The 13,106-nt window shown below is 57.2% G+C and overlaps 1 protein-coding gene across 1 annotated transcript in view; it reads left to right on the top strand.

Annotated features, from left to right (window-relative positions):
• LOC8069569 (ATP-dependent Clp protease proteolytic subunit 3, chloroplastic) overlaps positions 1–13,106 on the top strand; it is a 31,575-nt gene that overhangs the window by 9,158 nt on the left and 9,311 nt on the right. The window contains exon 2 of the mRNA XM_002455617.2: positions 1,253–1,367. Coding sequence (XP_002455662.1) covers positions 1,253–1,367 — 115 coding nt within the window. The remainder of the gene's footprint in view (positions 1–1,252; positions 1,368–13,106) is intronic.

A 13,106-nucleotide genomic window follows, 5' to 3' on the forward strand; every position in this document is an offset into this window, starting at 1 on the left:
CCCGGACGGACTTGGTGTTCCCGGTCGGGTATGTGAGCCGGTTCATGGAACGGCCCACGGTGGAGCACCTGCAGGCCGTGAAGCGTGTTCTTTGACATGTGCCCGAGACCCTGGACTATGGTCTACAGTACAAGAGGGCCCCTAGCATGGCGTGCTTCATCGGTTATTGTGACAGCGACCTCACCTGCGACATCGAGACAAGAGCACCAGTGGAACCATGTTCTTCCTTGGTGACTGCTTGGTCAGCTAGCAATCCATCGGTGGTGGCATTCAAGCTGCGAGGCAGAGTACATTGCCACTACCACTGCAGTGACACAAGCTCTGTGGCTGTCAAGGTTGCTTGGAGAGCTCCATGGCAGAAAGGTCGTTGTGGTGGAGTTGAAGGTGGACTGCAAGTCTACTTTATCTCTGGCCAAGAATCCAGTCTTCCATGATAGGAGCAAGCACATCCGGATCAAATACCACCATCAGGGACTGCATGGAGGAAGGGAGCATCAAGGCCAACCACGTCGCCACTATTGATCAGCTGGCAGACATCCTCACCAAGTCGCTGGGCAATGCCAAGTTCCAGGAGATGAGGAGAAGGATTGGTCTGAAGCAGATCACTCAGCACTAGGCTTAGGGGGATATTGACAGTTAAGCCTAGTTTCTATGTATCTTGTTTTACTGTTTCCTGTCATTTACTTTTCAGGCTTCTAAGCCTTGTATTAGGAATATGCTCAACATCCACTTTAGTGGTTAGAATATGCTAGAGTAGGTAGACCACTTTGCTATGTATAAGCAGTGGTAAGGACCAAATTGTATCCCAAGTATTGCAACTCTCAGATTCAATCCAAGCGGCCCATGGCCAAGCTGCCATCTGGGCTTTACCAAATCTGAGATCCATTTTTGACTAGGTAACAGGAACTATGTGACATCCCTGAGCGAGTATGAGGGCCTCTGGTACACTTTGGCCTTTAGATTCAATCCAAGCGGCCTATGGCCAAGCTGCCCTCTGGGCTTTACCAAATCTGAGGTCCATTTATGATTGTGGGCAACAGGAACTATGTGACACCCCTGAGCGAGTATGAGGGCCTTTGGTACACTTTGGCCTTTACTTTCTGCATCCTGGAAATTCAGTTTTGTACTTTCTGTGCTTTCATTTATTAGCAAATTTTATTCCAGGGAGCTTTTCTTTGTATCATCAGTATGATCTAAATAGATTTCAAGCTTTTTTATTTATGGATGTGTTGGGATGACTGATGCTATGTAGGTGGATGATACAAGTGCTGATCTCATTATCAGCCAGCTCCTACTATTGGATGCAGAAGACCAGACTAAGGATATTAAATTGTTTATCAACTCACCTGGAGGTTCTATAACAGCAGGTGTGTGTTTTCTCATTTTGTCATTTCAAGAGCTATATTCTAGAGATCTCTGTTAGGAGTTTTGGACAGTTGAACTTCTCAGATTGTATTTGTTGCACAATAAACTGGTTTCTTGTCTCATCCCCTTTTGGGTTTGGTTCATTGGTCATGTGACTCGTGCCAAAATTGAGCCAGCACCATATGAAAAATTGGAGCCCTAAAGCTATGGACCAATTACAGTAGGTCACTGTATGCCGTCCTTAAAAGTTGTCCCTGCATGGAACATATTCAATTTATCGTGAACCATAAACGCATCTGAAATTTCTGCTGTAATGAAATTAAATTTGCTTAAAGAATTGCATATATTTGAGATAGTTCACTGACAGAAGAAATCTTTCTATGGTCATATCAAAGATGGGAACAAACTATAACAATGAGTAAAACGTTCAGAAGAGACAACAAAAGAAATTTTGTCTATGTGTTATAGTTTGCGGCAAAGAATCTGGATTCATGGCAAAAGGATCAGTGACCTTGCGCCCCAAGTTTTTGCATTGCTTGAAAAAAAGAAGAGTTTGCAGGAGACCTATACACGAGGTCCGCTCAAATAATTTGTGGCTGTCCCATATCCAAGGCGCTCTTACTGTGGGAGTCATCCTAGAATTTCTATCTCTATGGGATTTGGTCAAGGATGTGATCCTGCAGCTTATGGTCTCCGATTATCATATCTGGCGGTTATCTTCAAGTGGCCAATATTCAGCAACGTTGGCTTTCAAAAATCTCTTCCATGGAACAAGTTCTTTTCAGCCTTATACTTGAATTAGGAAATCCTGGGCTCCAAGAAAATGTAAATTCTTCTTATGGTTGGTAGCTCATGACCGGTGTTGGACAGCAGACTGTTTGGCAAGAAGAGGGCTTCCTCATCCTGATAGATGTCCTCACAGTGACCAAGCTGAAGAATCTATCAACCACTTACTCCTGTCTTGTGTTTTTGCAAGAGAATTCTGGTTCAAACTTCTACAAAGAGTTGGCCTGCAGTTCCTTGCCCCACTGATTGATGAGGTGTTCTTTGATGATTGGTGGAAAAGAATCATTGTGAACGTTGGGACCAGTTACAGAAAGGCCTCAACGCCCTTGTCATCCTTGGGGCTTGGACCTTGTGGATTCATCGTAATAAGTGTGTGTTTGATGGAGTTTCTCCAGACTTGGCTAAAGCCTTATTGCTCACCAGGGAGGAGTTACTTTTTTGGGTTTTGGCTGAGGCTAGAGATATATCCTACCTACTCTCCTTTGTGCCGGTGTAGTGTGTTTGTTTTGGTTGGGTCGTTTCTTTCTTTGTCACAAGTGATTCGGATTGTTAGTAGCATGGTTCAGACAGTTTTGTTACAGTTCCAGGTGATAGAAGGTCGGCGGAGATGGTGTTGAACAGCCATGAGACAACCACGCAGTCCATGCGCGACCAGGCGGGATCGGCGGGGCGAGCAGCATCACTGAGGATGTGGTTCTTCAATTCGAAGTGGCCGAGGACGAGAAGGACGTAGCCACGTGTTAGAAGAGTCAAGGACCTATTGGGCCTTAGCCCATTAGGGTTAATTAGTCGCTTGCTTAGGGGATCAAGTAAGTCTTGCTTGTAAGACAAGTAAACCTCTCTATATAAAGAGAGATGTATCAATCTAATCAAGCAAGAGATTAGAAGGAAATCACTTCTCTCTTGTCGGCCGTGGGCAGAGCCTCGCGGCTGGCGTTCTAGCGCCCAAAAGGCCAAAACCCTAGCCTCCTCTCTCGCTCTCATAGAGCCGCCTCCCTGAACAGTACCAGCAGGTACTGTTAGTTAAGCCTAATTGCTATGTATCTTAATTTCTGCATTAGTAGTAGCAGTGCCTTGGCATCCAAGTTTGGAGCAGGCATCTTTACTTTTGCTTTAGCATATTCTGAGTGGGTGGCTGACCACATTGCTATATAAGTGGCAGACCCCCCTCCCTCTATTGTATCCTGTAATCACAATTTTGATTCAGTCCAAGCTGCCAAGGGCCAAGCTGCCCTCTGGGCATTCCCAGATCCAAAATCTCTATGAGTTGGGCAACAATTGGTATCTAGAGCTTTAGGGTTTACCCAGAGAGAGCCATGTCCACCGAGAGTGCTCGCGTCCGGGCCGCGGCCGCCGCCGCAGCAGCAGCAGCTGTAGCATCCACGGTGGAGCAGCGGGGCGCTGGAGCCTTCGGCGCGGGAGGAGATGACCGCAGGACGCGCCTTGCTGCCGCAGAGGCAGCGGCGGCGGCCGAGGCCGTCACGGCCCAGCAGGCAGCAGCAGCGGCGCAGGCCGCAGTTGACGCCGCGGCCGCCCTGCGCCGGGAGCTGGAGCAGGAGGATGCGGTCTCCGCGGGATCGCGATCGCGCACCCCCGAGCGCCGCCGCCAGTCGCCGTCTCCTGAGCGGCGCCGTGGTCGTCGCGGGCGTTCGCCGGTGCCGCAGATGGTCTACCGCGACTCCGGGACCGGGACGCCGTGGCCGATGCTCACCAAGAGCAACTACCACGAGTGGAGTCTTCTGATGAAGGTAAAGCTCCAAGCTCGACACCTTTGGGATGCAGTTCACTTCGGTGGCGTCACGTATGAGGAGGATCGCCGGGCCCTGGAGGCTCTGTGCGCCGCTGTCCCACTCGACATCGCGGCCTCCATCGCCAACAAGAGGACGGCGAAGCTGGCGTGGAACGCCATCACGCTGCGCAGAGTCGGCGGTGACCGAGTACGCCGCGCGACGCTGCAGCGCCTTCGCGGGGAGTGGGAAGGCCTCGCCTTTCAGCCCGGCGAACATGTCGAGGACTTCGCCGTGCGCCTCAGCAGTCTGATGGAGCAGATGAAGCTGAACGGCGACACCGACCTCACCGAAGAGCGCGTCGTCGAGAAGCTCCTTCGGTGCATGCCGAAGAAGTACTGGCAGATCGTGAACTCGATCGAGACCTTGCTCGACTTCGACGCGCTCACCATCGAGGACGTCACCGGCCGGCTCAAGTCGGTCCAGGACCGAGAGCTGGCGGACGACCTCGAATCTGCCAACGCCGGCGGCAAGCTTCTGTACACCGCCGAACAGTGGCGGGCCTTCGACAAGAAGAAGAAGGAGGAGGCAGCCGGGCCGTCCAAGGACAAGCGACGGCGACCCCGCGGTGGCAAGAAGAACAAGCCGCGCGGCGATCGCGACGGAGGCGGAGCCGGTGGCGGAGGGGCGCAGGCGGACAAGGTAGGAGGTGCGGACGGCGAGCGCAAGGCGAATCGCGACGACCTCTGCCTCAACTGCCATCAAGCAGGCCACTGGGCCCGAGACTGCCTTCATCCCCGACGTAACCGAGAGCGCGGTGGCGCCGCCAACGTCGCCCAAGTGGACGAGGACGCTGCCACCTTCCTCGCGCATGGCTTCCTGGAGCTCGACGCACAAGGGAGCTGCAGCAAGGCCCAAGCTTCAATCTTCTGCGCCAAGAACGGCTGCCTCGTGCTTGAAGAACCCCGTGCGCGCGCCTACCTCGACACCGGCAATGGAGAGAAGATGGACGGATGGTACCTGGACAGCGGTGCAACCCACCACATGACCGGCCGACGCGAGCTCTTCACCGACCTGGACACATCTACCAGAGGATCGGTAAGGTTCGGCGACGAGTCGAAGGTGGAGATCCATGGCGTCGGGTCCATCATCTTCGAAGCGAAGAACGGGGAGCACCGGGTGCTCCACGGCGTCTACTTCATCCCGGCGCTCAGGAACTCGATCATGAGCCTCGGCCAACTGGACGAGGGGGGATCAAAGGTGGAGATCGAGCACGGCGTCCTGAGGATTTGGGATCGACATCGGCGCCTACTCGTCAAGGTGCGCCGCGGTGCCAACCGCCTCTACGTCCTGCATCTGAGCCAGGCCGAGCCACTCTGCCTCGCCGCACGGAAGGATGATGCGGCATGGCGCTGGCACGAGCGCTACGGTCATCTCCACTTCGACGCTCTCCGGCAGCTGTCCAAGAACGACATGGTGCGCGGATTGCCTGCGATCACCCACGTCGGGCAGTTCTGCGACACGTGTGTCCTCGCCAAGCATCGTCGAGCCCCGTTCCCGGCGGAGGCTGAGTACCGCGCGCAGGAGCCGCTCAAGCTTGTCCACGGCGATCTCTGCGGCCCAATCACGCCGGCGACTCCGGGCGGCAGACGCTACTTCCTGCTACTCGTCGACGACGCCACGCGGTACATGTGGGTGGCACTGCTGACCACCAAGGACGCCGCCGCGGACGCCATCAAACATCTCCAAGCTGTAGCTGAGAAGGGGAGCGGACGCAAGCTCCAGGTGCTGCGCACTGACAACGGTCGCGAATTCACCGCCATGGAGTTTGCGGCCTACTGCGCCGATGAAGGAATCGAGCGCCACTACACCGCCCCCTACTCGCCGTAGCAGAACGGAGTCGTGGAGCGTCGGAACCAGACGGTGGTGGCCATGGCTCGTGCGCTGCTGAAGCAGAGGTGCCTTCCGGCTCGGTATTGTGGGGAGGCAGTGGTGACTGCTGTCCATCTCCTGAACCGAGCGCCTACCAAGAGCTTGCAGGGCAAGACGCCTTACGAGGCATGGTTGGCTGCAATCCGACGCACACGCCCATGGAAGAGAAGCTTCGCCTGAGCAGGGAGAGCAAGGCTGAGGAGGTGGACTCCACGCACTACCGGCGGCTTGTCGGCAGCCTCCGGTATCTCGTGCATACCCGGCCGGACTTGGCGTTTGCCGTCGGGTATGTGAGCCGGTTCATGGAGCGGCCCACGGTGGAGCATCTGCAGGCGGTGAAGCGCATCCTCCGCTACGTTGCTGGGACTCTGGAGTACGGTCTTCACTACAAGAGGGCTCCTGGAACAGCGCGCTTCATCGGCTACTGTGACAGCGACCTCGCCGGTGACATCGATACAAGCAAGAGCACCAGTGGGACTATGTTCTTCTTGGGCGATTGTCTGGTCAGCTGGCAGTCAATCAAGCAGAGAGTGGTGGCCTTGTCAAGCTGCGAGGCAGAATACATTGCTACTGCCTCTGCTGCAACTCAAGCACTATGGTTGTCCAGACTGCTCGGGGAGCTGCTGGGCAAAGAAGTTGATGTGGTGGAGTTGAAGGTGGACAGCAAGTCTGCTTTAGCTCTGGCCAAGAACCCAGTCTTCCATGACAGAAGCAAGCACATAAGAATCAAGTATCACTTCATCAGAGACTGCCTGGAAGATGGAAGTATCAAGGCCAGCCACATCCCTACTACTGATCAGCTTGCAGACATACTCACCAAGTCTCTGGGAAAGGCCAAGTTTCAGGAGATGAGGAGGAGGATTGGGCTGGAGCAGATCAATCAGCATTAGGCTTAGGGGGAGAATGTTAGTTAAGCCTAATTGCTATGTATCTTAATTTCTGCATTAGTAGTAGCAGTGCCTTGGCATCCAAGTTTGGAGCAGGCATCTTTACTTTTGCTTTAGCATATTCTGAGTGGGTGGCTGACCACATTGCTATATAAGTGGCAGACCCCCCTCCCTCTATTGTATCCTGTAATCACAATTTTGATTCAATCCAAGCGGCCAAGGGCCAAGCTGCCCTCTGGGCATTCCCAAATCCAAAATCTCTATGAGTTGGGCAACAGGTACTGTTCACACCTTCGGCCGCCGCTCTTTCAATCCCAATCAATCTCCCTCCCATAGCCGCCTCCCTGCCTCCCTGAACAGTACCCGCGCTACAGTAGCCGCGGGTACTGTTCACGCCTTCAGCCGCCGCTCCCTCAATCCCAGCAGCCAAATAGCACCACACCACTTGGAATAGTTGGAGGACTGCAGGTCAAGGGTGATGGGCACCAGATTCTTGATGTTCTGGATGGCCGCGTGTTAGAATGTAATTGTAACAACCCATATTGGGCGTATGGCCCATTGGCCCATGTACATTGTAACCCTAGCCTATTAGGCTATATAATGAAGGTCAACCCCCTGATTAGGGTGTGCGGTGTTTCTACATGGTATCACGCTAATCACGATCCCGTTTTTCCTTCCGCTGCCCGTGCGATCTCGCAGCAAGGTCGTGCGCCACCGCACCACGCGCCGTCGCGAGTCGCCACGCGATTCCAACGACCCGCGCTGTCGTGAGTCGCCCACGCGATTCCGCTCGCCCGCCGCGCCAGCCTCGCGTCGCGAATCTGCCTCGCGTCGCGCTTCCACTCGCCCGCCGCGCCAGCCTCCCGTCGCGAATTCGCTCGCCCCCCGCGCCAGCCTCCCCTCGCGCCGCCGCCCAGTCAAGCCGCCGCGCGACCCGCCGCCTCCTCTGCTGCCCTATCGTGCAGCACAGGTCGCCGCCTCCAGACGCCGCCGCCACTGCCGGACGGTTCCACTCGTGCTGCTCAGGCCGCCCGTCCTTGATTCATCATGACGCAGTCGTCCTCCACGACCGGCTCCCTCGGCTCCGCCACGTCTGGTGCGACGGTGGACGGCCTCGCACCTGCCTTCTACGCCGCCTACGCTGCTGTCAACATCAAGCAGCACGTCCCGATCGTCCACTGTCTCGCGTCCCAATTACTCCAAGTGGAAGGCCTTCTTCACCGCTGTTTGCGGGAAGTACGGACTGCTCGGACACATCGACAACACGGAGGCTGCTTGTCCGGCTGACCCTACGTGGTCCCAGCCCGACGCCTGCATTCGCGGGTGGATGTACAACTCCTGCGACGACACCGTCCTCAACCTCGCCATGGAGCCTGATCAAGATGCGCATGCTTTGTACATCTCCATCGAGGCTCTGTTCCAGGCGAACAAGGAGCCTCGGGCGATCATCCTTGGGCAGGAGTTCCACAGCATGACCCAAGGTGATCTCTCCGTCGACGCCTACGCGCAGTAGATGAAGCAAACTGCCGACGCCATGAGGGAGGTCGTTCACACTATCTCCCCCTCGCAGCTTGTGCTCAACCTTCTGTGCGGCATCAACCCTCGCTACTTGCTAGTGACAATATTAGCCCGAGGGGGGCGAGGTACAAGATCCCATGTGTCGTTCTGCAGAAGGGCACGGTGTTCTTCTTCCATAGCAGCTCGCCAGTTGGGGTCTGCAAGAGCACTGTGGAAAGTCTTTGGCACTGGAGAGAGGGAGCCAGTGTGGTAAGCAGCCGGCATCCGAAAGCTACTCTTGGACCGCGATCCCATGGCATGCTGGTTGCTCACTGGGTGAACAGGAACGGCTCCCTTGGGCAATGGAGCAGCAGTCACCGGTGGTGTGGCCGCGGGCACAGCTGAGGTGGCTGGTGCGGGCGCAGCCAAGGGTCGAGGTCGGCGGCTGTAGTGGTGCACGAAGAGGCGTTCGGGTCGAAGAGGTGGAAAGCCAGGCGGAGGCCCACGGGGCGCCGGAGGTGGCGCTGAACCCGTCGTCGTCGTGGACGGGGAGGCACCAGCACGATGGGCTGGCGGGACGTAGAGGTGACGAGGCGAGGCCCCCATCTCTGGTGCCGCGCGTGGCGCGGGAGAGGAGGAACTCATGGCCGCGCATGGCGCGGAAGGAGGCCCCGGAGACCGGAGCGCCGGCGGGACGTAGAGCGCAGGCACCGGGACGTCATCATCAGCAACCTCGGGCGCCCCAGGCACAGTCACAGAGGGACCGGCAGGGGCGCTAGTAACACCAGGGGGTGTCCCAAGCTCAGCCACACGAGGACCGGCAGGGACAACAAGAGCGTCGAAGGTGCTGGGAGACAATCCTGCAGGAAACAAAGTGTGCGAGTGTCCAATAGGAGCTGGCACAACATCATCAGTAAAATCAAGAAATTCCATGTCGGCTGAGGTGCTGGGACCATGACGCTCAGCAAAGGGAAAGGATGTTTCATCGAAGATGACATGCCTAGAGATGATAACTCTATTGCTGGAGAGATCAAGGCAGCGGTATCCTTTATGGTGAGCAGAGTAGCCTAAAAAGACACAAAGAGCAGACCTGGGAGCGAGTTTGTGAGATGCAGTAGCAGATAGGTTGGGGTAACATGTGCAACCGAAGACCCGAAGATGAGGCAACTTTGCAAATAATGCAAAGTGGGGCGTAGAAAGCTGGAGGGTCTTGGTAGGCAATATGTTTAGGAGGACAGTAGCGGTGGAAAGGGCCTCCACCCAATAGGAGGGAGGCATGGAGGCCTGAAAGAGCAGTGAGCGAACGACATTATTAATGGTACGAATAATGCGTTCAACTTTACCGTTCTGAGCTGAGGTGTAGGGGCAGGACATGCGAAGATGGATGCCCTGAGCGAGGAAAAAGTGACGAGTACTCGAGTTGTCGAATTCTTTCCCATTGTCGCACTGACCGACTTGACACGTGTGTTAAACTGAGTGGAGACATGGGCGATGAACTGAGCCAGCGTGCTGAAAGTGTCAGATTTGAGTCGCAAAGGAAATGTCCACAAGTAATGAGTGCAGTCATCAAGAATAACCAAATAATATTTATAACCAGAAACACTGACAACTGGGGAAGTCCACAGATCACTGTGACTAAGATCAAACTTATTTGATGCACGAGAGGTGGACGCAGAAAAGGACGTGGTACTGAAGGCGGAGGCAAGCGTCGTCGGATCCCAGGAGGGAAGGCCAGCCATGGGGTTGTAATACCCGGGGCAACCCAATGTGCAGCACCGTCGGAAGCAGCAGCAGCAGCCGGGTTGTGGTTGATGAGGGCCTGCTGTTGCTGTTGCGCAAGTAGAGCCTGCTGCTGCGCCTGTAGGTGAGGGGGCACCGGGATCGGTGCCAGCGGAGGACGGGGGCCTCCTGGCCACATCTGAATGGAACCCATCCATGGATTGTAGTAGCTGGGCCAGGAATGACCACCAGGAGCAGGCTGCTATTGCTGAGCGTTGGAGGACTGCTGCTGGGCACCACCAGCAGGGAATCGCTGCCCCTGGCCACCTCCACTGTTGCTGCTGCCTTTGTTGTTGCCGCCGTGTTTGTTGCGGCGGTAGTTGGATGACTTGGAGCCACCCCAGCGCCACCAGAGCCCGACGCAGGAGTGGTGCTGGAGGTGTTCGGCGTAGAGGTAGCAGCGAGAGCGGTGGCAGGGGCATCCTTCCTGGTCGCCAAGGTGAGCTCTTCGAGGATGAGGTCGTCGCGAGCCTCCAGGAAGGTGGGGAAGGGACGTGCTCGACGAAGGAGGGTGCCGACGTGACTGAAACCCTCGTTGAGACCGCGAATGACGTTGAGGACAAGAGTCCGGTCAGGCACGGGCTCGCCAAGAGCGATGAGGTCGTCCGCCATCTTCTTCAATTGGCGGCAGTACTCGGTGACGGAGAGCTCGCCCTGGACAAAATTCCGGAAACGTGTCTCCAGGTGGATGGAGCGGGCCTCCCGGTTGCCAAGAAACTGAGACTGCACAGCAAGCCAAGCATGGCGGGTGGTGGAGCCTTGGGCGGAGATGATCTCTGCCAGGTCGTCGGTGAGGGTGGTGATGATCCAGGCCTTGACGACGCAATCCATCCGGTCCCAGTCAGGTGACATCGAGACTGGAGGCTCCTCGCGGACGTGATCCCGCAGGGAGAAATTGCCGAGGATCAGCAAGAACTGATCACACCACCGATTGAAGTTGCCGGAGTCGATGTCCAGAACCGTGGTGACGTGATTGCGGATGTTGTTGACAACGACCGCCTGGGAGTGGAGTTGCAGCAGAGCCACGGCTTCATGTTGAAGCATGGCGGTACGAAGATCAGGGGAGGGCGCACCACCGGCTGGAGGAGGATCAGGGGGGCCCGTAGGTGCAGCAGCAGCCTCTGCGGCAGTGAGGGCCTGGGCGGCGCGATCCAGGGCATCGCGGGCGCGCTGGGCGGCCGCATCGTGTTCCTCGGCGGCAGCAACGGCCTCTGCCTCGGCCTCCTGGGCGCGGGCGAGAGCAGCGTCGCGCGCGGCCAGGCGCTCGCGCTCCACGCGTTGGGCCTCGGCGGCGGCGGCGTTGGCTAGGTCGGCGGCCTGGCGCTTGGCTAGTACTTCCGCCTGAGCCTGGGAGGTAACAGAGGAGTGGGCATCTGCGACCTTGGAGGAGGATGGAGGCGTCGCCATGGGGAGAAGGCGCGCGCGCGAGGGGGAAGAGGTGCGCAGCACGGGGAGAGCCAGCGCGCGGGCAGTGGAAGAATAGGTCGTTGACCTAGGCGGCTGATACCATGAGAGCCAATAGGTCTTTGGATTAGTAGATTGATAATCAAGGGTACAGGGTACATATATAGGCAAGGATCCCCTAAGGGTTTATAGAAACACCCAGATTACGGTGATCCTTGCCTTATAAATCTAACTTAACCACTAAGGCATCAGGCCCATAACAGCCCAAAGGGCGCCTATTCTAACACCGGTAGTGAGTGGGGTCGACCAGAGCAGCCGTGCTGTTCTTGCTGAGTCGAAGACGCTCCTCCATGGGAGTGTTGGCAGGATTGCAGCCATCCATGCCCCCCAACTCGAGAATCCTCTTGGCATAGTTTGTTTGCCGCAGAGTGATCCCGGTGGCATCCTGGTGCACCTCGACGCCGAGGTAGAAGCTGAGTGCGCTGAGGTCGTTCATGTCGGTTGCTTCATTTGAGCCTTGAACGCCTCCACTTCATCTTCCGCGGTGCCGGTGATGCTCAGGTCGTCGACGTAGACGCCGACAAGCAGGACAGTGCGCCCACTGCCCCGCCTGTACATTGCCGCTTCGTGGGCGCTCTGCTGGAAGCCCAAAGCTTTCAATGTGTTGTCCAGCTTTGCGTTCCACGCGCGCGGGGCTTGCCGTAGACCGTAGAGGGCCTTGCGCAGGAAGAGGGCCGCTTCACCATCATCGGCTTGCGCGACGTGCGCTGCTCCGCCACGCTCGCGCCGAGGCTCAGGGCAGTCCTTTGCCCAGTGACCGGGGCGACGACAATTGAGGCAGAGGTCGTCGCGGTTGGCCTTGTGGTCGCCGCCGTCACCTCCTGCCTTTGCTCCATGCCCGCCGCCGCCACGTTCTCCTCCCTTGGCGGTTTTCCCCTTTTGGTTCCTCCCGCCACGCGGCCGTCGACGTGCTTCGCCACTGGAGGAAGCAGAGTCGCCCGTGCCACCTGCGTCCTTCTGCTTCTGGCGCGCCAGCCACTGCTCCTCTGTGAGCATGAGCTTGCCGCCGACGGACACAGGCTCGTGCGCAGGCTAGTGGTCGAGGTCGTCCACCGTCTTCAACCTCCCGATGACCTCGATGGTGAGGTCCTGGAAGTCAAGCAGCGTCTCGATGCGATCTTGAGCTGTGCGTACTTCCTGGGCGTAGCACGAAGTAGCTTCTCCACCGCTCGCTCCTCGTCCATGTTACTCTTGCCGTGGAGGATCATCTGCTGCTTCAGCGTGGCGAGGCGGAGGGCGAAGTCCTCGATGTGCTCCCCCGGGTGGAAGGAGAGGTTCTCCCACTCTTTGCGCAGTCGTTGCAGCGTGGCGCGGCGGACGCGGTCGACGCGATGCGCGCCGCGGCGATGGAGTCCCACGCGTCCTTGGCGTTGTGCTTGTCCGCGAGCGACACCTGCATCTCCTGTGGAACTCCCGCGATGATGGCCTCCAGCGCGCGCCGATCGTCGTGGTACGGGAGATCGCCATACTCGACGGTGTCCCAGAGTTGGCGAGCCTGCATCTTGAGTCGCATGAGCGTGCTCCACTCATGGTTGTTCGACTTCGTCAGCATGGGCCATGGAGTCCCCGCGCCGCCATCCTTGTACACCGTCTGGACCACTGGAGATCCGCGACGGCCTCCGCGTCCCCGACGGCGAGCAGGCGACGGGGATTGAGCCCGGCGATGCCT

Source organism: Sorghum bicolor, chromosome 3 (assembly GCF_000003195.3).
Source record: "Sorghum bicolor cultivar BTx623 chromosome 3, Sorghum_bicolor_NCBIv3, whole genome shotgun sequence".
NCBI lineage: Eukaryota > Viridiplantae > Streptophyta > Magnoliopsida > Poales > Poaceae > Sorghum > Sorghum bicolor.